Source organism: Ursus americanus, chromosome 25, assembly GCF_024610735.1.
Source record: "Ursus americanus isolate L20-20 chromosome 25, mUrsAme1.1.p, whole genome shotgun sequence".
Lineage (NCBI taxonomy): Eukaryota > Metazoa > Chordata > Mammalia > Carnivora > Ursidae > Ursus > Ursus americanus.
Window position 1 is genome coordinate 42,151,515 of NC_142151.1, and position 25,661 is coordinate 42,177,175.

The 25,661-nt window shown below is 39.2% G+C and overlaps 1 protein-coding gene across 6 annotated transcripts in view; it reads left to right on the top strand.

Moving 5' to 3' along the window:
* The window catches only part of ATF1 (activating transcription factor 1), a 75,527-nt gene extending 50,938 nt beyond the window's left edge, over positions 1-24,589 (top strand). For 4 of the 6 annotated variants that reach the window (XM_045801056.2, XM_045801061.2, XM_045801057.2 and 1 more), the window contains 3 exons: positions 8,427-8,557; positions 11,981-12,404; positions 19,517-24,589. In XM_045801056.2, the coding sequence (XP_045657012.2) occupies positions 8,427-8,557; positions 11,981-12,404; positions 19,517-19,661 (700 nt within the window). In that variant the 3' untranslated portion in view covers positions 19,662-24,589. The remainder of the gene's footprint in view (positions 1-8,426; positions 8,558-11,980; positions 12,405-19,516) is intronic. The other 2 variants (XM_045801058.2, XM_045801063.2) reach the window with 1 other exon arrangement.
* The last annotated feature ends 1,072 nt before the right edge of the window (positions 24,590-25,661 follow it).

A 25,661-nucleotide genomic window follows, 5' to 3' on the forward strand; every position in this document is an offset into this window, starting at 1 on the left:
CTCCTTTTGTTTTTTCTTAATAAGAATTACCTCTTAAGGGGTGCCTGGGTGGCTCAGTCCATTAAGCATCTGCCTTTGGCTCAGGTCATGATCCTGGGATTGAGCCCTGCATCAGATTCCCTGTTCAGCGGGGAGTCTGCTCTCCCTCTCCTCCCCACTTGTGCTCACTCAGCTCGCTTGTGCTCTCTGTCACTATCTTTGTCTCTCTCTCTCCCTCAGATAAATAAAATCTTTAAAAAAAAGAAAAGAATTACCTCCATTAAATTTGTATTTTAAAGAGATGGACTAGATATGAGTTCCTAGAAAAGACCAGGTATAACATTGAAGATTTACATTTTATTTATTTACTTATTTATTAAGTAATTTCTACACCCAACATGGGGCTTGAACTTACAACGCCAACATCAAGAATCTCACACTCTACCAACTGAGCCATTCAGGTACTCTGAACACGTACATTTTAAGGACACAGGAGAAAAATGCGAGCTTCTCCCAGAACTTCTGTTCCCTCCCACTCCCTTCTGTTCTCCCAAACCAGAATTTTTACATTTATAAGCCTTTTGAGATAAATAGGGGAGGTTTGGGAATTGGTGGTCTTTGAATTGTTCTTGGAACCACACCTCTGATCCTGTAAAGACTACGTTCTTAAATCAAGGACAGCTCTCTTTAATTCCTCGGAAGAATTGGGTGGTGACTAAAGGATACCAAAGGACTGACACACCCATGCACTTATGGAAATGTCTTCTTTCGCTTTGGGTACATTTAGCTTAGGGGATAAGGCCTTTTTAAAAGGAATTCCTATGAGGGATGCCTGGGTGGCTCAGTGGGTTAAACGTCTGCCTTCGCTCAGGTCATGATCCCTGAGTCTCGGGACCAAGTTCCACATCGGGCTCCCTGCTCAGTGGGGAGTCTGCTGCTCCCCCTGCTTGTACTCACTCACGCGCTCTCGCCTTCCTATCAGCCTTTAAATATCAGCTTCCAGTTTGGCCACATTCCTGATTAAAGAGTTATTAAATCCTTTCAAATATCTTGTCAGCTGAGAAAAGAGTAAATATTTCTGGCAACCCGATGGACCCAAAATGCCTCCTCAATGAGGGAGTGAAAGATTGTCTTAAGAAGATCTAGGGTCACTCCCAAAGACAGCCAGAGAAAGAACAGCTAGCCTCATGTCCCAGACCGGCAGGGAGCTAAGCCTTGTTCTTAGGAGGTAACAAGACAAACGGAAAGGAAACAGCTATTCCCAGGAGAGAAAGGATCATTATCTGTTGGGTCTGGATTTGGAAACAAAGGGACAAGATGAAGTTTTATTTTCCCTCATCCAGTTGGGTCAGGAGAGACTCTCTTTTCTTAAACCTCAGGAGGACCCTCGAGAGTGTTTATAATTTTTAAACTGTGGCCTTCAGTTCAGCCTTAGAGCAAGGAGTAAGAGCTTCCTGAAGAGGGTCACTGGGAGCCCCAGGTGGTCCTACTTCCAGAGGTCACAGCCTCCTAGGGAGAACGGGAGGGCGGTGGGGACAGAAGCTCCCCGGGCGGAGCCCTCAGACGGCGGAGGAGCCGGAGGATTTACGTCAGTCTCGGTTTAGGTCCCCTTTCCTTTCATTAGCTTTTTGCCACGACTCTTTTAATGAGACTATTTTGGAATTTTGAAATGTTTCAGAGGCTTCTTACCAATTAGAACAGGTAACCCTTGCTTTCAAGTGTAAAGGTTCTTAAATAATCTTGTCTAATTCAACGTTCCTCATAACAGCCATTGTAATTCCACGTTGTTTTACTTAGAAAGAAAAGTTTAATCTTGCTAGGTGTCTAACTTTGGGACTGTAGTGCTTAGACATAAATAAGCAGGTGTGCCAGAGGGCGGCACGCTCAGCTCTGTAGATACAAAGGATCCCATCTGTTTTAACGAGGCCTTTGGGTTTCTCAGAGCCAAACTAACACCGAAGAGGGACTTGCCGTGGGGTTGAGATTCATGGGTTGTTTTACAGTGCGTGCAGGTTTTCGTGAAGTCGGTGGGTGAACTCGTGTCAGCCTGACCCGTTCCTTGACCAGCGTGTACGAACATTGGGAGTCTTTAAGTTAGGGGGCAAGCGCTCTAAAAGCTCTTGAACGCTTTGACCCGTGCCCACCGATTTGTATGGGTTTTCCGTTTCTGAAATCCCCACTAGCAATAACCTTTATTTACACAAGACAGACAAACGAGCACCTCATCACACCAGCAGTAACCAAAACATGTCGCTGTGGAGTGGCCAAGGCCGAAAGAATTCTTGTGTACGTACCACGAGCAATTCCCAGTGTGAACTAAGCCAGCCCGTGCACTGGAACTAGGAAAGGATTCCAAGGTGGAAGTGTGGGCTGAACCAAGGGTTAATGACTGGTACTCCCTTAGAACCTCATCAGTCTAGCCTGACCCACTAACCCTTTCCTGGAAATTCGGATTGGCAGCTGGATGCAAAAAGAACAGAGCTAAAGCTGAGAGGGACTTACCGAGGGCCCTTAGATAAGGCGAGAAAGACCTTGAACTCTGAAGGGCTTATAGGGCTCCATGCCTGTGTTTTTTGTTGTCCCCAGATGCTGCCAGAAGCTTGCTTTTGATCCAGACATCACCAGAACTGTTAAACAGAATTCAGCCACGTAAATTTGAAGGTCTAATTAGCTTTATTAAATAATTCATGAATTAGGCAGCATCCCATCTGGCAAGCGGAGGGGAGCTCTCAGGAGCTGTACAAAATGAAAGGTTTCTATTGGAAGAAGGGTGGGACGGGAAAGTTTTAGCAAATGAAATGGGCTATTCCAGGCAAGGTCTCTTTCTCTTAGTGGAAGAGCAGGGGTTCTTATGATGCAGATTACCTCGCCTTCCTTGGGGGATGGAGTGGGCCCATGCGGCACTCATCAGCACTGATCTGAACACTTCTGGCTGACTAGTTAACACCACATTTGTGGGGGAAGTTAAAACTGCAGTTAGATTAGGTTTTAAGTCCTGGGTTGGGGTCTCATCCTAAATGATGCCGTTTTGGGCCTGTGGGGTTTTTTTTTTTTTTTCCCAAAGATTTTATTTATTTATTTGACAGAGAGAGAGACAGCCAGTGAGAGAGGGAACACAAGCAGGGGGAGTGGGAGAGGAAGAAGCAGGCTCCTAGCGGAGGAGCCTGATGTGGGGCTCGATCCCAGAACACTGGGATCACGCCCTGAGCCGAAGGCAGACGCTTAACCGCTGTGCCACCCAGGCGCCCCCTGTGGTTTTCTTTTTAACAATGCAAATACATGAGGCAAAACCAGAATGGGAAGCGGAAGCCAGCGTGAAAACCAAGGTACACCCATTACTTCAGGTCTAGTACAGGAAGGAACTCTGAACCTGAGTTTTCTGTATTAAGCTGGGATCCCTGCAGGAGGCTAGAACCTCTGAAAGGAAGCTTCCCCAGGTTAAGCTTTCTGGAGTACACCAGATTAGGACCAACCAAATATGAATTCACAGTGAAAAATCATCAAACATACAAGGAAAGAAACTACCATTAGTGAGAACTCAATAAATGCAAAGTATTTGATAAACTTCAGCACCCATTCATAAATGTTCAGCAAATAGGTAAGAAAATGGGCTTCCCTAGCATTTGGGGAACTGAACTACACATAGGACAGACAATGGCTCAAGTCCCAGACTGACCAGTAATTCATGGTGCACACAGGGACCGGATCTGAATAACACTACAAAGGCTTAGAAAACTGATGTTGGAACCACAGTCCACTGAATACTGGTCAGAAGTTGTGAGCTGGGGGGGGCGCCTGGGTGGCACAGAGGTTAAGCGTCTGCCTTCGGCTCAGGGCGTGATCCCGGCGTTCTGGGATCGAGCCCCACATCAGGCTCCTCCGCTATGAGCCTGCTTCTTCCTCTCCCACTCCCCCTGCTTGTGTTCCCTCTCTCGCTGGCTGTCCCTATTTCTGTCAAATAAATAAATAAAATCTTTAAAAAAAAAAAAGTTGTGAGCTAGATACAGTGAAGTTGATAGCCTGCTAAAACAAAAATATCAGATATTCTCCATAGGGTTTAAACAGGACCCCAGAGTCTGTCATAATATTGAAAATGTCCCAAATTACTTGGCATACAGAGAACCTGGAAGAATCTTAACTGCTTGGGAAGACTGTCAGCAGATGCCATAGGTGTTGGAATTATGTGACAAAAACTTCAAAGGAGCTATTATTAAAATGTTCTTATTAAGCGTGAATTCTCCTGAAATGAATGGAAAGATAGGAACTTGTAGCAAAAAAGTACGAGATATAAAGAGAACCAAATAGAAATTTTAGAGCTGAGAAATATAGTAACAGAAATAAAACTTCACTGGATGAGTTCAGTAGGAGAATAAATATGAGATAGCCAGCTTCAAAGATAGATAGTTCATTGGAAATGATTCAATCTGAATAAGAAAGATTAGACAAATTCCCTAATTCCCAAGGACTTGTGAGACAATACCAAAAGTTCTAACATTTGTGGGTCATAGGAGAAAGAAAAAGCGTGTTGCGGGAAAAAAAATTTAAAGGAACAATAGCTCGAGTGTTCTCATCTTTGGTGAAACCTACGGATTCAGAAAGCTCAGCAGGAGTGCCTGGGCGGCACAATCGGTTAAGTGTCAGACTCTTGGTTTCAGTTCATGATCTCAGGGGTCATGAGATCGAGCCCCATGTTGGCCCCAGCGTGAAGTCCACTTGAGACTCTCTCTCCCTCTGCCCCACCCCACTGTGCTCGCTGATGTTCTCTCTCTCTCTTAAATAAATAAATCTTAAAAAAAAAAAAAAACTCAGCAAATCCTAAGCCATAGATAAGAAAACCCTTACCCAGACAGGTCATAATCAAACTGCTGAAGAGTAAAGACAACACTCTTGGAGCAGCCAGAGAAAAATGACACATTACTTAAAAGGGAACCGTGTGAATCATTACAGATTTCTCATCGAAACCAAGGAGGCTAGAAGAAAGTGACATTTTTAAAGTGTTGAAAGAAAAAAAAAATCGTCAATCCAGAATTCTGTATCTAGTGAAAATATCCCTCAGAAATGGTAGGTGAAATAAATATTCTCAGAAGAAAGAAAACTAAGAGCAGTCATTGCTCTGAAGTAACTGCTGAGAAAGCTCTTAAGACAGAAACTTGGAAGGTTAGGAATGAAGAAACAGCAGCAGCAATATTTGGGCAAGTATAATGAACTATTCTCCTCTGGTTGAATTCTTTAAACTATGTTTGGTTGACAAGAAAAGATGCATTGTCTGGTGGGGCTTTCAGTGTATGCAGATGTAATATATAAAAACAACTACAACGTAAGGGGGAAAGATAAAGAGACTCAATATGGTGGTAAGTTTTCTAAGGTTCACTTGACTTGGTAAAACAGCGGTTCTAGGGACACCTGGGTGGCTCAGTTGGTTAAGCATCTGCCTTAGGCCCAGGTCATGATCCCAGGGTCCTGGGATTGAGTCCCGAGTGGGGCTTCTTGCTCAGAAGGGAGTCTGCTTCTCCCTCTGCCTGCTCGTCCCCCTGCTTGTGCTCTCTCTCTCTCTGGCAAAAAAATAAAAAATCTTAAAAAAACAAACAAACAAACAAACAAAAAACAGTGGTTCTAAGTAGACAAGGTATCAATATTATAACTCCTTAGAGCAATTACTAAATTATATTAAGAGATTTAGTCAAATATGTGATAAATTAAAATGGAGTTCTGAAAAATCTTCCGATAACCCAAAAGAATACAGAAGACTTTTTTTTTTTAAGTAAGCTCTATGCCCAACATGGGGCTTGAACTCAGGACCCTGAAAATCAAGAGTTGCATGATCTGCCAGCCAGGCACCCCCAGAAGACTTTAAAAAATAGAAAGCAAATAATTGGTAGAGCAAGTGATGTCAGTAATTATATTAAGACATGGATTTAACTCACTAAGAGATTATAAAAACTTATAGACCAGTATTCCTCATGAATATAAACACAGAGATCCCTAGCAAAATATGAGCTTAGCAAACTAAATCCAACAACATATAAAAGTCACTATACATTATTATCAAGTAGGATTTTATCCCAGGAATGTAAGATATCTGAAAATCAATTAATGTGATGCATCATACTTACAGAATTAGAACAAGAAATACATGGTCATCTCAACAGACACCGAAAAAGCATTTGACAAATCGAGTATCCTTCCATGATAAAAATGCTCATCAGACGACTAGAAGGGAGCTCTTCAGCCTAATAAAGCACCTCTACAAAAGCCCATTAGCCAACAGCCCATTAATGGTGGAAGACTGAATGTTTTCTCCCTAAGGTCATGAATGCAACATGGCTGTGGATGTCTGCTCCCATGACTTCTGTTCAACATTGTATTCAGGCAGTTAGGCAAGAAAATGAAATAAAAGGCATCCAGATTGGAAAGGATGGAATGAATTAAATAATTTGCAGATGACATGATTTCATGTATAGAAAATCTTAAAGAATCCACTGAAGTAGAGGTAGTTAATGAGTTCAGCAAGGTTGCAGGATGTGTTACCATCTGTTAATTCTTGGTATATGGTACACAGGTGTTTTAATTGCTGTACTTTATGCTTAAAATGTTTCATAACTTAAAAGTGAAAAAGAATGGGCACAGCATTCCACAGTCTCATGGTAAGCTAGCTGCAGAACACCATGCAGGCATCTGTTAAAGGCATTCTGGACTTCTGTCCTGACCCACTCAGACATTAGGGATAGCACATGGGAATGTGGATTCAGTAAACCTCTCCAGACGATTCTGATACATAAGCAGGTTTAGGAACCAGTGTGATCATTCTACAGGTGCCTAACACGGAGTCCTGTAGGACTGCCACCTCTCTTATTCTCTATGTGGGACAGCTGTTGATACAGTATATAGTTGTATTAGCTCTTGTGGGAACATTGTCCAGAGTAAGGAGATCGCTCTGGAGAACAATTTTCAACATGTTATAGAAGAGCTAAAGGAACAAATTATTTGGCCTCAAATAAAGAACGGTAGCAATTGTCAAATGTTGCAAAGTTAGGGCATGGATATAGAGTTAGGATTAAGCTTAAATTTCTTTACTTCACTGGGTGGAACCAGCTTTGGGTCTAAATAAGAAAGGGCTTAGTAATTGAATGGTTTGCTGTTTGGAAGTTGTGGGTGCCTCATTCCCTGAAATAGAGGCTGTTAGGGATGTTAGGGAATTCCTGCATAGGCTGGAGGGTTGGCGTAGATAAATGAAAGCTCCTTTTCGGTGCTAAGGGGTTCTCCCCCCTTTTGACGATTTTTTGTTTCTTCCACACAAGTATTTCAGTTTTCTGATCTTTCTACAATGAACATAGAATTCTTATGGAAAGATTTTTCCTTCCTTCCTTCCTTCCTTCCTTCCTTCCTTCCTTCCTTCCTTCCTTCCTCCCTCCCTCCCTCCCTCCCTCCCTCCCTCCCTTTTTTTCTCTCCTTAGAAACAAATAATGTTTATTTGTCCCTCCACCCCCAGTTGTGTTTTGGAAGGTCTTTCCTTTCAGATTCAGAAAGGAATCTCCCTGTCCTCGCATTCCTGCTATGATAAGTCCCATTTTACCCAGTCCGAGGGATACCTGTGGAATTATATTTACTTCCTGTTGGAAGAAACAATTTTATTGGGGCTCTTGGTTGGCTTACCCTGTGGAGCATGTGACTCTTGATCTCGGGGTTGTGAGTTTGAGCCCCACGCTGGGTGTAGAGATGACTTTTTCAAAGATCATTCATAGGGGCGCCTGGGTGGCACAGCGGTTGGGCATCTGCCTTGCCTTCGGCTCAGGGCGTGATCCAGGCGTTCTGGGATCGAGCCCCACATCAGTCTCCTCCGCTATGAGCCTGCTTCTTCCTCTCCCACTCCCCCTGCTGTGTTCCCTCTCTCGCTGGCTGTCTCTCTCTCTGTTGAATAAATAAATAAAATCTTTAAAAAAAATAATAAAAGATCATTCATAAATAAAAACAATTTCACTTACCACTAATACTCTGTGCTTTTTTATAGTAGTATTTCTAATTTTCTTGTTGTTTCTTAGAACTGTGGGCTTCTCACTATAGAGTTGAAGGTTGAAAAAAAATTTTTTTAACTTTGTCTTTTTAAATGAAGGTCACTATTTAGAAAATGAGTACTATTCTCGTTAATTAGTGAAATACTTCACAATGGAGTCATCTCTCTTGTGGGGGAGACATTTCATACTTCTGTAAGGGCCTTGTATATTGAAAGGTATTTATTTAGTGTCTCTTTTCAGTAGCCATGAAATAAAGCGTAGCTAGCCTGCAGTACCCATCATTACAATAGTCTGTGCTAAACTAAAAAGGGCTCCTTGACGTAAGAGTTTAGCTGTCTAGTCGATTATACTTTTAACCTGACCGAAAAAGGTTTACCAATTTGTTTTTTGTAAAGCTGTCCTCATTACCAATTAACAGAGTTTTATTTTTCACAGAAAAATTTTGAAAGATCTATCTTCTGAAGATACACGGGGCAGAAAAGGAGACGGAGAAAACCCTGGAGTTTCTGCTGTCACTTCTATGTCTGTTCCAACTCCCATCTATCAAACTAGCAGTGGACAGTACAGTACGTATAGGAATAAATTTGTATATGATGGACACACAAACACTAACTTTCATAAAGAAGTGATGTATAGAAGGACTGTTGTGCTTTAATAGTGAGGATAATTGAAGAATAGCATTTTGAGCCAAAAATAATGCAAAGTACTTTTTCAGCATGATCACGTTTACTTCTTACAACAGCTTTGTGAGATAGGCTATTATCAATATGAGGAAACTCATAAAGCCTTAGAGAGGTTAGATAATGTCCCTAAAGTCACACAGCTTGTAAGTGATACACTTACTTTGGATTTTTGACAGATGCATGGAGTTGTCTAACCACTACCACAGTCAGGATACAGTTTTATCACCCCACAGAATTCTTTGTGCTACCCGTTGTAGATGGTTTCTCCTTCCACTCCTAACTCCTGTTCTTCAAGTCTAATTGACTCTTACCTCAAAATCTGTGTCCCATCTGACCACCTCTCACGGTCTCCACCACCACCACCTTGGTTTATACTCTCATCTCAGTACTGTCGTGGTCATTTTGCTTCCGTTCTTGCTCTCATTCACTTTTTCCATACTGCCGCCAAAGCGATTTATTTCAAATGTCAGTGAGATCACGCTTTTGCTCCAGATCCTCCAGTGACGTTCCATCACACCTAGAATAAGTTCTGTAGGGTAAGTTCCATCCAGGATCTGGCCTCGCTTACCCAACGCCTGTCTCATCTGCCACTGGACGGCATTCTGGCAACACAGACCTTGCTGTTTCTCCAACACACGAAGCTTGTTTCTGTTTCAGGATGTTTGGGCTTGTCATCCCCGCTCCCTGACACAGTCTCATCCCAGAGCCTCGTATGACCTGCATCCTCACTCCTGCTCCGCTTAAGTATCACCTCCTCAGAGACCACTCTTCTGAAAATATGGTCTTCAGTTAACTTTCTTATATTTTTATAGCATTTATATGTAATTATAAAAAAGTATATATTTTTTTAATTATAGATTATAGATCAGCTTATTTATGATCTGTTCTCAAGGATAAGTTCCTTGAGGGAAAGAACTTTGTCTTGTTCACAGCTGTGAACACCAGGCGTAGAAGGCCTGGTGCATAGTAGGCTTTCGGTGAAGTTTGTTATGAATAAATTACTTAAAGAATATATATAAAACACCTCAATGAGGACACATAAGAAACTGAGAAGAGTGGTTGCAAGGAAGGAAACCTGGGAGCAGGATCAGAGGCAGTTGAGAAGTTCACTTTCATTTTAAATAAAACTGAATTTTTTTTTAACCATATACATGCATTACTATTTTCAAAAAAAAATTTTCTTAAAGCAGCATATTAGCAAGTTAAAATTATGATACATTAATATGGTTTGTTATTCTAAAACAATTAAAATTAGAAATTACGAAAACTACATAGAAACTTAGGCTGAGATTTCATATGTTATAATTGCAATAAGTACCAACTAGTATTTAAGACAGCATGATCCAGAACTTCCTTGATGATGAAAATGTTCTGTATTTGCATTGTCCAGTACAGTAGCTGCTAAGCCACGGGTGACTACAGAGCACTTGAAAGGTGGCTGGTGAGACTGAGGAATTGGATTTTTTATCTTGTTTTAGTTAATTTAAGTAGCCACTTGTGGCTGATGGCTACTGTATCCGTGCAGATTTAGAGTAAACTCAACCAGGTAAATACACAGGTAAAACAAAAATAGGAAGGGGCGCCTGGGTGGCTCAGTTAAGCATCTGCCTTCAGCTCAGGTCATGACCTTGGGGTCCTGGGATCAGGCCGCATTGGGCTCCGTGCTTGTAGGGAGTCTGCTGCTTCTCTCCCTTTGCCCCTCTCCCTGCTCATGCATCTCTCTCAAATAAATAAAATCTTAAAAAAAAAAAGATATGTTACAAAATGTTAACAGTTCTGTATTGTCGCCTATACTTAACGTCAAAAGACATATATCTATACATTGTGTATGGACCCACATATTTTGATGTGTATTACTGTATCAGTCTATATGAACATAGGAAAAGATTAGGAAGGATATAACCAAAAATAATGGTTACTTCAGGATGAGGGTGTGGGGTAGCTAGTGGGATAAATAGGGATAGAGAATGGGGAGTTTTACTTTATACACACACACACACACACACACACACACGTATGTTATGTATATTATAGGAGATTGCAAATAATTGCTAATATAAATTTAAAACAAATGTCTGCATCTAAACACTGTTGTCACTTCTAAAGTCATATAAATTACAGTATATGGGAATATTTGTTGTGTGGCAGTGGGGGAGGGATTAGAAACTCCTGAAAGAAATTTTATTTTCAGTTAAAACACACACATCCAGGGGCGCCTGGGTGGTGCAGTCGTTAAGCGTCTGCCTTCGGCTCAGGGCGTGATCCCGGCGTTATGGGATCGAGCCCCACATCAGGCTCCTCCGCTGGGAGCCTGCTTCTTCCTCTCCCACTCCCCCTGCTTGTGTTCCCTCTCTCGCTGGCTGTCTGTCTCTGTCAAATAAATAAATAAAATCTTTAAAAAAAAAAAAAACACACACATCCAGACAAGTGTGCTTTGGCTTTCTGACGCCAAAGTGTAAAAGAAAAAAAAGTTGCATAATGATAATCTGATAAGAGAGTACAGAGATGAGGCATGAAATTCTAAAGGGGATTTATTATGTGGAATTGAGTAATGCTAAACTGTTTTCTATTCAAACTTTTTGGGTGTTATCATAAGGTTTGAGAGGAAAGCATTAACATAAGTAAAATTTATTGAAAAATGCTTGGGCGGCACATAGTGGTAATGGGTCTATGTATGGGCTTTCTCATGAGCACCTTACTGGTGATTTTCACTAGGAAGTGACTTGAACGATTACATCTGTAAAATGCCACTTACATAAATAACATTTAATACTTTTTAACAGTGGTTATCACTGGACAGGAGCGCTCAGAAACAGTATGAAGATTTATGTTTTCATTGTGTAACCTTTAATCCTATGTAAAATTTTTCCAGATGCACACCTAATCTATTCAAAACTTTTGAGCTTATTTGAATAAAAATTACAAACTGTCTTAATGTTTCCTTCTACTTATTTTTCCTTTAAAAGTTAGCCAGAAGTACCCTCTCCTAATGCCCAGAACTGCTGTGATAACATTAGCAATTAGCATGCAGTGCTTCACGGAGACTAAAATGTGTTTTGACTAATCAGTTCTATTGTGCAGTTTGAGACTAAGTTTAAGATGAGTGCATCTGAACTGTAAAATTCTATAGAGAAATGCCATTTTATTTCTTTTACATATAGTTCACTCAGAGTAGTTGCCAGTTAGGAAGTGAACTGCATTCAAACCTGTTTTAATAATTAGTGTTTGGGTTTTTTTTTTCACCAATCCTTTGCAATTAGTGTATTGTCTAGCCTTACAATAGCTATGTTCTCTCTTTGGTTAAAGTTGCCATTGCCCCAAATGGAGCCTTACAACTGGCCAGTCCAGGCACAGATGGAGTACAGGGACTTCAGACATTAACCATGACAAATTCAGGCAGTACTCAGCAAGGTACAACCATTCTCCAGTACGCACAGACCTCTGACGGACAGCAGATTCTTGTGCCCAGCAACCAGGTGGTCGTACAAAGTAAGTATGCTCGAGTGTCTACGGAAAACATCCCAGTGTCCTTTCAAAGACACGCATTAACTCATTCTTCTGACCACACAGCTGCATCAGGAGATATGCAGACATACCAGATCCGTACCACGCCTTCAGCCACTTCGCTGCCACAGACTGTGGTGATGACCTCTCCTGTGACTCTTACATCTCAAACAACTAAGACAGATGACCCCCAACTGAAAAGAGAAATAAGGTTGATGAAAAACAGGTAGGTAGTCAAATTGTACTGCCAGAATGGGTAATGTTTTTCTAAATCTCAGAACATAACCAGGGATTGCCTGGAAGTGTATATTAAAAATGAGAGAGGGGGCACCTGGGTGGCTCAGTCGTAAAGCGTCTGCCTTCAGCTCAGGTCATGAACCCAGGGTCTTGGGATCAAGCCCCGCATCGGGCCCCCTGCTCAGTGCGAAGCCTGCTTCTCCCTCTCCCACTGCTTGTGTTCCCTCCCTCGCCCTCTCTCTCTGTCAAATAAATACATACATACAATCTTTAAAAATAAATAAAAATGAGAGAGGTTTGGGGCACCTGGCTGGCTCGGTCGGTGGATCACACGACTTGTAATCCTGGGGGTTGTGAGTTTGAGCCCCACACTGGGTTAGAGCTTACTTTAAAAAAAAAATGAGAGAGGTTTATATTGGCTTTTTTTTTTTTTTTTAACTGAGTGTTAGATTGTGTCTAGTTCATTTCCAGTGGATTGGCGTGTCCCATTGCTCAGTCGCCTTATTTAATATAGTGTGTCTTTTGAATAGTACTATTAAGGAAAGCTTTTCAAACAATATATTTTATTCTTGTGGGGCTGACAAAAATGAAAATAATAATTTGCTGCTTGCCATTGACAGCAAGGGGAGGAAAGAATTCCTGCAAATACTGACGGACACAGCAGTGCTCCTAAAAAATAAATTTCACCCATGAATATATAGCAGTGATTTAACCTCCAGAAATATTTACTTTCATTTTAAACGTATTTTCTTTTTACGATTTATTTATTTATTTACTGGGGGGGGGGAGAGACAGAGATAGTGAGAGAGCTCAGGCAGGGAGGAGAGGGAGAAGCAGGCTCCCTGCTGAGCAGGGAGCCCGGCGCGGGGCTGGATCCCAGGATGCTGGGATCATAATCTGAGCTGAAGGCAGACACTTAACCGACTGAGCCACGCAGGCGCCCTTCATTTTAAATGTATTTTAAACATAGCTATATGAGATGTATGTACATCAGCCATGGAAAACCACCAGTTCTTTGAGAAAAAGAATGTAATGGGTAGCTTTCTGCAGTGATTTCATGGGAAAAAAAGAGAAAGGACACTAGTAAACTATATTAGGAACCAAAAAGGGTAAATACCCAGGAATAAAACAATTTTTTAAAAAATTAAATAGGATTCTATTTTCAGCTCCTCACCAATAAGTTAGAAAGCTAGAATAAAAGGATGATTTTCTAAAGCATTAAAAATTATTCTAAAAGAAACAGAGAGGGACATTTAATTACTTCAAGATAAAATGTTTCTTTTCTAAAAACTAAAAGCAGGCATCATTGTAAATGAACTTGGTAACATGGCAGGGATTGTCTGTTGTTTTGAAGATTCCAAGAAATGCATTAAGACAAGGAACTGAAGTACATTTTATAAATGCTAGAAAAAATTGTGGTTTTTTGCTGATGATATGATTGTGTACCTAGGAAATCCAAAAGACTTGTTAAAAATTACTAGAATGAGACTTCTCTTTCGGACAGTAGGGCCTAGGCTATGCAATATTTTTAAAAGCTTGATGAAATATAAAAACCACCCTTTTAAATGATCGGATGAGCCTGGAGGAAAAGTAAGAGATACCCGTTGAGGTCGGGAATGAAGCAGAAGCACAGGACCATGAGGTTAGTCAGCGCTGAGCAGCCCCTGTAGGTTCTGTAGATGAATTCAGATCTTTGTGATTCGTGTGGCTTTGGTGCCCAGAGGGGGCGGGGACACAGCCTGGGCTCTGTTCAGGGTGGGACACTGGATCAGAGATTCTTCGTGAAGTCAGCATCTAAGAAGTGCTCTACCAAAAATGGAGGGTTATAAATGTGACCCTTGAACAACACAGGAGTTGGGGCGCTAACCCCCCACTGTTGAAAATTCATGTACAACTTTTGATTCCCCCAAAACTTAGCCTATTATTGACCAGAATCCAGTCAATTAACACATATTTTGTATGTTCTATGTACTATATACTGTATTCTTTAAATAAAATAAGCCAGAAAATGTTATTGAGCAAATCATAAGGAAAATACATTTACAGTACTATATTCATTGAAAAAAACCTGCGTATAAGTAGACTGACACAGTTGAAACCTGTGTTGTTCAAGAGTCAGCTGTAATTTAAAAACGGGTCTGGGGCCATAGTGCCCCAACTTTTTGGGGAAAAAGCAATCTCAACATAGGCTTTATCAAATTCCCATATATCGAGTTCTAACAAATACAAGTTGAAAAATCACAGACTGCTCAAGGAATTAGGACTCCATCATGATATGTGCCAAACCTTTATGTAATTTTCACAAAAATCTTTGAGGTGTATATGTTATTTCCAGTTTTTTTGAGATGAGGAAGCTGAGGCTTAGGTGAATTTATTTTCGCAAGGTTAAACTACTTAGTAAGTGGTAGAGGTAGGATTTAAACAGATGCGTCCAAGTTTTAGAGTCCAGAGACTTAGATAATACCACACACTACCTTTCAGGAGCTAGTCAGAAGAGCAGACAGAAGAATGAGTTATGTAAAGTATTCCGCTATCTGTCTACTCTATTTAAAGGGAAAAGAAAGGATGTCATTGAAAATCATCAAAGATCAAGAGACTATAAAAATGATAAAAATTGGGAAAAATAAAACTGTTATTATAATGTAGCAAATATATAGTCATCTGCTTAGAATATCGAGAATCATCTACAAAGTGTGAAAGCTTGAAAAAGAAACGATTCTCTTCAACATTGTACTGGAAACCTTTGACAGTTTAGTAAAACAGGAAAAGGGCTGGAGGGGTGGATTACAAGGATTTAAATAAAAGAAAACCTATTTTTTATATAATTGCCTATTTTTTTTAAAAATGGACTTACAGAAAAATAATTAGAAGAAATGAATTTATAAGATTGCTAGATATAAAGCCTGTTTTCAAAAATCCTATTTCTTTACATCAGTGATGGTTTGATAAATAATTATTAAAAAGATACATTTATATTATCAACAAATAAAATACCTGAGAATAAATCTAACCAAAGATATCCGGGACATTTATGAAAAATATTGCACAGTGTTTTTGAAAGACATTAAGGAAGATCTAAATAAATGGAGAAATAAATACTGTGTCCATAAATATGGAAACTCAGTATTATAAAGATGACTGTTTTTCCCCCAGTTGATCCATAGATTCAATGCAGTTCCAATCAAAACCCAAACAGGTTGTTTGAAGAACTTGACAAGTGGTACTAAAATTTATAGAGGAGTAGAGGGGCAAGAACAGCCAAAATATTCCAGACAAGAATAAGGTGAGGAGATACCAAGTTTATTTAAAGCTGTGGTAATTGAAATAATGTGATAACTGGCATTGAGAAAAAAAACCAAAATGACCAAAGAAATGGCTCAAAAACAGATCCATGGACACATGAAACCCTGATACGATAGGACAGACTATTGGGGGAAGGGGGGACTCTTCAATAAATAGTACTAGGATAATTATTGATATGTGAAAAAATACTGGATTTCTTTCTCACACCATACACAAAAATCACTGCAGACGGATTAAAAACACAAATGTGAAAGGTGACATTTTGAAATGTTTCAGTGAAAACATATAATCTTACGGTTTCAGGAATAGGGAAAGATCCCTTCAAACACCTCACACCCCCTCCTGCACACAAACATTAACATAAAGATGAATGAGTCTTCATTAATAATTTCTGTTCATCAGAAGATAGAGTGAAAATATAAGCTTCAGCCCCTATAGAGCATATATGTAACATATCGAACCCCCCAAAAATATGTGTTTGAAAAAATACATCTTTCAAATTAAGAAGTACAAGCCAACAGAAGATGAACAGGCATTTCTCAGAAAACACAAGTGGATGATAATCCTATGAAAGATTGCTTGCCCTTATCAGTAATCAGAGAAATGCAAAGTAATACCACATACTTAGAATCATTTATCCCCACCCAGTTGACAAAAATCTTAAGAGTCTAACCAAAAATTGGCAAGCTTTTGGAACAGTGGAACTCAAAGACTGCTTACAGGAGTGAGAATTGGTATGGCCACTTTGAAGTTAATTGGTCTTATCTTGGACAGTTGACCTGGATATGCTCTGCGGTTTAGCTGTTTTACTCTCTGTGAGAGAGCCTATTGCAGGAAGTATGCATAAGAATGTTCACACAGCAAAAATCAGGAAACGACCTAATATTCATAAGTGAACAGAATGGATACATAAATTGTGGCTGTATTTATACAATGTAATAGTGAATGATAACTTTAATATGAATAAATACTAGGAAAAATAAATTTGAGGGAAAACAAGTTGTAATTTTAGTAAATAAGTAAAAGATTGAAGCTGGTAATTGCTTCCGGGCCAGAGGCAGCGGTATGGAATCAGGAAAAGGCACGGGCTTCTTCAGCATAGGTCATATTCTCTCTCACTAAGCTGGGTGTTCGGTTTACATGTGTTCACTTTATCGTTATGCTTCATAACTGATCTCTACACTACTACAGTCTTTTGTGTGTGACTATTCCGTAATAAATTTTAAAACTACACTGATTTATAAGGAAACTTAGTAAGTTGTTTTTCTATGAATTACCATTTTGAAAGTAATATTAACATTAGTGACAAATCATAAAATACTTAGTAAATTCAATAGGAAAGGCATAGGATCCACATTTTAAAAATCTTACTGAGAGCTAAAACAGTATCCAAACATATAGGAAATACCAGTGTTCTTCAATGAGGACTTTTAATATAAAATGTCAGTTCTTCCAAAATTCGCATGTAAATTTATTGTGATTCAAGTTAGAATCTTTGTAGATCTCCATGGAATTGGGCAAAATAAGATGAAAATTTACATGAAAAGAAAAAAGTATTCAAAAATGCTCAAGAACTGGGGTCCTGGGTGGCTCAGTCATTAAGCGTCTGCCTTCCGCTCAGGTCATGATCCCAGGGTCTGGGGATCGAGTCCCGCATCGAGCCCTGCTTTGGCTCCCTGCTCAGCGGGGGTCTGCTTCTCCCTCTGCTTGCCACTCCCCCTGCTTGTACTCTCTCTCTCCCCGTCAAATAAATAAATAAAAATCTTACCAAAAAAAAAAAAAAAAAAACAAGAACAGAAAGAGGTTATTTGTCCTCTTAGGCATTGAAACCTACTCTCTAAAGCAACTGTAATCAAAACTTGATATAAGTGGGGTGCCTGGGTGGAAAAACAAAAAACCCCGAAAGTTGTATCAGCAGAGGGGCAGACAGTAACAGTAGCAAACACGGTAGAGCCCCGAATTAGCTTTTTGTGTTAGTTAAGTAGAACACTTGTAAAGGATGGTTCATTTAATAAATGTTAACTGGCACAGCTCCACATCGGAGAGAGAATTAAATTGGACTCCTATTTTATATCACGTACAGAAGTCATTCCAGATGGATTAAAGACTTCATTGTGGCAAAATTAAGCCATAGGATCTTTAAAATTAAGAGAAGAACATACAGTGCATGGAATATTAATCTAAGCCAAGAAAAAGACTAAAAAAGAAACATTTATGGTGTAAGATATAAAAATGAGAAGTCATGGGTAGATGAGAAAGTCATATAAAAACAGATAAAGAGGGGGGGTGCCTGGGTTAAGCTCTGCGCTCAGCTGGGAGTTTGCTTAAGACTCTCCCTCTGCCCCTCCCCCCATGCATGTGCACGGGTGCACACACAGTCTCTCTCAAATAAATCTTTTTTTAAAAAGATAAAGGATTAATATGTATAATGCACAGAGAGTGTTCTTAGGTTCGTAATTTCTCATCATAAAACAAGGTATGATTGGGAAAGGGTGTAAACAGGCAGTTTATATAAGATCCAAAAGACCAATATTTGGAAAGATGTTCAGTCAAACTAGTAGTAGTTAGGGAAACGAAAACGAATTAACAATGAAATATTCACATGGCAAAGATCTGTACAACATAGAAATATAATTCAAACTGTATGAGTAAACAAGCAAGTTGCAGATAATACCTACATTACATAGTATCAAAAATACTCAGAATAATACTTTTTTACTTCTGTATGTAGGTAATACATGTGTGTGACTTCATAGAAATACTCTAGGGGCACTTGATGGCTCAGTCAGTTAAGCGTCTGCCTTCAGCTTAGGTCATGATCCTGGGATCAAGGCCCACATGGGGCTCTCCACCCAGTGGGGAGTCTGCTTCTCCCTCTCCCTCCCCCTACTCGAGGTTTCTTTTTTTTCTTTCTTTTTTTTTTTTTTTTTAAGATTTTATTTATTTATTCGACAGAGATAGAGACAGCCAGCGAGAGAGGGAGCACAGGCAGGGGGAGTGGGAGAGGAAGAAGCAGGCTCACAGCGGAGGAGCCTGATGTGGGGCTCGATCCCAGAACGCCGGGATCACGCCCTGAGCCGAAGGCAGACGCTTAACCGCTGTGCCACCCAGGCCCCCCTCGAGGTTTCTGTCTCCTAAATAAATAAAATCTTTTTAAAAAATACTCTAAGAGGACATGTACAAAACTGAGTATAAAGCACTGTTTGTAATTAAAACCCAAATAAAAATTAAAGAAACTGTGTCAGAAGTTAATGAGAGGACCCATAATTTCGCTCCATGGTATTTATCCATGAAAAATGGGGTATCTGTTCACAAAGAGACAGGCATAAGCATAGCGGCTAAAACTGGACACAGCCCCAAGGAACAGATGAGTAAACCGTGGTGACGGGCACCCAGTGGAGACACCAGCAACAGTACGGTAAAGACCACCGCGCAGAGACATCGATGAGCCTCAGAAATACAGTGAGTGAAAGGAGACCAGACACGAGGACGTTCTGTAGGAGATTGTAGAATAGGAAAAACTTCCATCTGTAGTGATAAAAATCCGAACATTAGTTGTCTGGGGAGAGGACTGACCAGGAATGGGCCCGCGGGAGCTTTCTGAGGCAGCAAAGATGTTCTGTCTTGCGAAGTGTGTGGGTTATACAGGTGTCTGCATTTGCCAAGCGGATTGAATTCGTACCTAAGATGAACGTATTTGGCTGTATTTAGACGACCAGGGAGGACCGCAGAGGTGCATTTAGCACTTAAAGAAGGTGAACTTCTTTTCTAACATTGGTTTTTAATGCTTGCATTTAGAGAAGCTGCTCGGGAATGCCGCAGAAAGAAGAAAGAATATGTGAAATGCCTGGAAAATCGAGTTGCAGTCTTGGAAAATCAAAACAAAACTCTAATAGAAGAGTTAAAAACTTTGAAGGATCTTTATTCCCATAAAAGTGTTTGATTAAGAAAGAAAATATTTTTGCAGACTTGCCTAAAAATTAGATGGATTTCTTTTCTCTTTAGTGGAGTTTATAAATTAAAAGGTCAAACATGAAGCTTTTTATTTAGGCTTTTGCAACTCAAAGATAAATATCTTATGCAAGAGATCTGGTGACAGAAGGAAGATGAAGTGGAAAATAACCTCAAGGAAGTTACTGGCACAACTGGAAACAAAACTAACCCTCCTCAAGAAGCAGCAAGTGAACTTTCACCAATTCGAATTTTCTAAATAACAAGAATCCAAAAGTGGCAGATAAGATGAAATTTGGTAAACTGATTTTTAAAATAAATCAGTTTACCCTATAGGTTTGCATTTCTTACTGTTTCCTAAAATTTACCTTTTTCAATTGTGTGTGTGAATGTGCGTGTGTGTATGTTTTATTTCTGCCAATAAATTCTAAATTACAAATAGAAAAGCTAATACATAACTAAATATATAAATTATGTGTTCTGATTACGTGTACTTGTTCTATCGTCAGATCTTGTAAATGGGTTTTTTAAAGTTTGTTTTTTGGACTTGAGAGGGGTTTTGAGACTTGCTTGGGTTAACTGGTTTTGAGGCTTTGTCCTAAAAGGCTAGGTCTAAGGTGCATGAATGGAGTGTGGTGATTTTGTAACTTTTTTTTTTTATCAGAATGGAAAGAGAACTTCTGTTTAAAAGTTTGACACTTTTAAATAGCTTGTTTTTTGGTTACTCTGGGAATGGAGATTTTCTACAAATATATAATAAATTGTTTCTTGATTCTATATTCTGTATGCAGTTGAATATACATTACTTATTGTTGTGCTTTAATAGAATGGAATGTTTACAGGCCCTTGAGATGATATTAGAGTATTTTTTAAAAACCTTTTGCAGACGCACACCAAAGTTTCCAAGAGGATTTTATAACCAATGTAATGTAAGGGTTATCAGATTCTCACACAGTGTGGTTCTTAAGGCAATTGTATGTGAGAGTCTATTTTGTAATGTAGTGAATGGTACCTTTCTAAGAAAAGTGACTGCCAATATATTTTTATAGCTAATCTTTATAAATCCTGAAGTTGAGTTTTTAATGATTATTTTAAATGTTTATATAGTTTGTTTAGTAAAAAAAATATATTTTGCATCTCAAAGTATCATTTTTATATTAAAGTTTCCAGATCGGCTAATATTTGAATTGCAAGTTTTGTATGCAGTTTTATCCAAAGCTCCAGAATGCCGTCAGTACACCAGTGTTGAACCTCTGTATTCCAGTCTGTACACACTTCGAAACTGTACGCAGAGCTGTGTGCGCTTCTTACACAATATGTATCATATTGTCGTCAGTGAAATTAAAGGATATTTGATAAAATTAAGTTTGCTGAATGTAAAATATATTGCTTGATATGTGAACAACAAGCTTCCTGATAGCCATTCTATTCATTATACTAACTGTAGTATCTTTCTAGTTTTAAAATGAGGATAAATTTAAAATTCTGGTCTACGCAGCCTATTTTAAGAGAGAGTATATGTTTGATTCAGTCAGAACCAGTTATAATAAACTAAAAGCTAAATTTTTTGCTCTGCAAGTGTTTATTAGGACGTGGTTAAGGAGAAACCTTATTTGACAAATTTGTGTAATCCTAATGAAAAATTTCATTAACAGTATTTTTTAAAATGGGGCTCTGTTGATTTGGCAGCAGTTTATGAAAAGAAAAAAGTTAGATCAGCCGCGGGATTACTTACATCCCTTATTAATTATTTCGTATAAAGCCAAGAGCAGGCGTGGGGTCAGTGTATTACATCGAGAGTAATTGAGAAGATAATACAGGGTAGGTGTTAGGCTTGGCTGTCACAGGGACTGCTTAGCCCCTGACGCCCTGACACGTTTATGAACTGAGCTCTGCCTGCCCACTTGCGCTGTACGGCCTCGCTCTCACTGAAGCAGGGGCCTCGGCCAGCACCGTGGGAGAGGCGCGAGCAAGCTACTGATGATCCCATAAGTCTCCCTCAAGAGGTCTGTCTAACTTGAATCCAGTGAGGGGATTATGGAATCTCGAAAGTGATTATAGTCCAAACCTAAATTAGACTCCAAAAGTTCAGTTACTGATGAAATTATTTCCTTAGCTCAACTTACTGTTTTACATAAACTTATTACCAGTGTATATTTTATATTGATGGAAATAATTACTGCCCATGAACAAATCTTGAGTATATAAATTAAGGTATCACGTTCGTTTCATTGTACAGAGCGTGAATGGCATGTATTAGAGCTTTGAAAATCTTACTACAGTTGACCCTTGAACAACGCAGGGGTTAGGGGCACGGACCCCCTATGCAGTCAAAAATTCACGCACAACTTCTGACTCCCCCAAAATTCATACGAGCCTACTATTGACCAGAAGCCTTACCAACAACAGTCAATTAACACACATTTTGTATGTTCCAGGTATTATATACTGTATTTTACAATAAAGCTGAGAAAATATTAAAATCACAAGGAAAATGCATTTCTAGTACTGTACTATATCGAAAAAAATAAATAAATCCGTGTTTAAGTGGGCCTGCGCCGTCCAAACCTGTGCTGCTCAAGGGTCAGCTGCATATTTGTTCAATTATATCAAAGTTACTGGTTAAATGTGAAAATATGTGGACATAGGAATGATGTAACAATAAGTATTTATGGCTTGTAATTACGTAGTTGTAATAATGGCAGTTCAAATTCTCAGAAAAAATGCTGTAAAAATGATCTAAAATGAGTGAAATTTGACTAAGGGCTTGATTTTAAGGAAAAGTCACAGGTTATAGTGAAACAGAATAATGTCAAATATATGAAAATCTATGGTTACATTTGTCATACAAAATAGGTTTTTATTTTTAATAAATACTGCTTGTTTTTACTATAAAACAAAGTAAAGGAATGCTTGTGTTAAGGGTGTAGAATTCAGAAGCCTGTGCTAGGTGCAGGTCGGCAAGAAATCTTTCCGAGGACAGTCATTTGGGGGAGGTTTAGGCCATTTAACTTTTTTTCTTAAGAGACAAGAGTGTGGTAACCCTAACCCCTCAGTGTAAGTTTCTTTATAGCAAACATTAGACATTAGAGATCGAGTCTTTATTATTTCATGGTTGGGATCCTTTTCCTCAAAATGGACAGCATATATGTAGTAGTTAATTGCCTTAAATACAGCGGTTTTTAACTGGTAACTTAGTAAATATGTAAAAATTTTTAAATTGTTACAAATCCAGAGATTCCTACATATGTAACATCGTAGTCCTACCATTTCCTTAATATCTCCTGTTTACTGAGGAAACTACTGAGCTCATGGCACTCATTCCTTCGGGTATTTATTAAAGGCCTTTTTATACGTCACGCCTTACTAGGAAGAGTGGTGCGCGAGACAGCGTTCCAGCGCTGGTTTAGATGCCTGTGTCATCCCATGAGCTTGTTACTTGTCTAGATTATACGAGCATCAACAACTAGGGATCTGGGACTTAAACCTAATAGCGAACCATTCGGTCCTGGTCGTCTTGGGGCACCCGGCTGGCTCAGTCGGTAAAGCGTGCGACTCTCGATCTCAGGGTTGTGAGTTTAAGCCCCACCGTGGGTGTAGAGCTTACTTTAAAGATAAATAAACAAAAGGGCACTAATCCCATTTTAAAAATGGAGTAAAATAGTAGGCTCTCCTCTTTATTAAACCCCAGGGGGAGACTCTCCCCATAGCCCAGAGCAGCACTCACCTGGTTCATAGGGATTCTCCATAATGGGGTTTTAACTCACCGAGGCCTAGAGAAGTTTGATACTTTGCCCAAATCACACAGTAAATAACAAAACTAGGGTTCAGAGCTAGGTGTAATCAACTCCAAAATCTTCATCATTATGTACCTTCTTATCTGTGTTCAGGTGTCTGAAAAGCTTTGTTCCATTGTCTTTACCCATTATCAGAGATTTTTAAAGTTCTGTTAAAATGTGTCCACTAGATGGCAGCCTTCATTTTAAACTTTTAAAACTATAAATACATATAAAACAATGCAAGTTTAACATATCAAATCCTTGTACACCCACCATTCAGAATAATAAATGTTAACATTCTGTTATCTTTACTTTAGATCATTTTCTGATCCCTAGTCCAATTTCTCTTCCTAAAGGAAACCACTATCATGAAGTGTTTAGTGTGAATCCAGTCCATTTTTTTTTAATAAGATTTTTTTTTTAAGTAATCACACCCAACGTGGGGCTGGGACTTAAAACCCCAAGATCAAAAGTCACGTGCTCTACTGACTGAGCCAGCGAGGTGCCCCCAAGTCTGTGTTTCTATATTTACTACATGAATCCATAAATAACAGGTTAGATGATACTGTCTTTTTTAGAAGTTCATAAATGGTATCTTCATAATGGGCCATTCTCTAAATGAAAGGTCAAGAAGACCAAACAAAACTTGGGATTTTATCTATGGCAACAATACTTTGTTTGGGGGGAAAATAAATGAACATCAAAGCATTTTGTTTTCTACTGACAATAATTAGATATTTAATATCACAACTGGAAAAGAATGCTTCCTCCCCCCCTAAATTTTTTTTAATTCCCAAAACATTCTGCAAATGACACTTAGATTAAGTTTACAAAATACTAAACAAAAATGGACTTAGACTTTCTAACAATGAATTTCAAAAAGGAAAAAGAAAAGGCCATATTACTTCTTTGCCCACTACTCATTATCTTCATAAGTAATCAAATGCAATTTCTACGAATTAACCATGTACAAAACATTGGGCTTGGTGAAAATACCAAAAACATGAGACATTGTCTTTCACAAGCTCAAACTGCTTGGGGAAAAGAGAAAACCCCCTGTTGAGAAACTATATCATTGGGGCAGCTGGGTGGCTCAGTCGTTAAGCGTCTGCCTTCGGTTCAGGTCATGATCCCAGGGTCCTGGGATTGAGCCCCGCATCAGGCTCTCTGTTCAGCAGGGAGCCTGCTGCTCCCTCTCCCAATGCCTGTTGCTCCCTGCTCGTGCTCACTTGCTCCCTCTCTCTGTCAAATAAATAAGAAATCTTAAAAAAAAAAAAAAAAAAAAAAACCTACTATATCATTATACATAGTAAAACATCTAGAATTCTATACCTAATAAAGGTGCTCATCAGTCCAAAAGAAAACAGGAAAGGAGAGAAATAGGCCAAACTGCCCAAAGTAAAATGGTAGAAATCTGTACATATCAGTAATGACAAATGTAAATGTACTGGGCGTTCCAGTTAAATACCAAAGATTGTCACGTTGAATTAGAAAACAGTATCCATCTATATGTTATTTACAAAAGGTATATCTAAAATACAAGGATACAGAAGGGTTGAAAGGAAAAACATGGAAAAAGTAACACCAAATACTAGCCAAAGGAACACTGGTATAGCTATATTTACATTGAACAAAACAGACTTTATTTTTTTAAAGATTTATTTATTTGAGAGAGTGAGAGTGAGCGCAAGTGGGAGAGGCAAAGAGGGAGGGAGAGGGAATCTCGGACTCCACGCTGAGTACGTGGAGCCCGACATGGGGCTCGATCCCACAACCCTGAGATCATGACCTGAGCGGAAACCAAGAGTTGGAAGCTTAACTGACTGCACCACCCAGGCGCCCCAACAAAATAGACTTTAAAGAAAACATTATTACTTAGGGACAAGACAGTCACTATAAAATGAAAGATTCAATTCATCTGGAAGATAAAATGTCTAACCTCGAACGCACACAATAAATACAGGGTCAGGATGTGAAGCAGATGCAGAAGTGAGAAAGAAAAATACACAATCTTAGTAGGTTTTTAACATACCTCTCTCATAATTGATGCAAAAACCAGGAAAACCACCAGTAAAGACATTGATTTGAACAAGTAAAAAACTTGACCTAATACACTGAATTTCACCCACTATAAACCACTATTGATTGTAAGGCACACTATTAAGTACAAGTAAGAAAGACCCTGCGATTAAGACCTGAGCTGAGATCAAGAG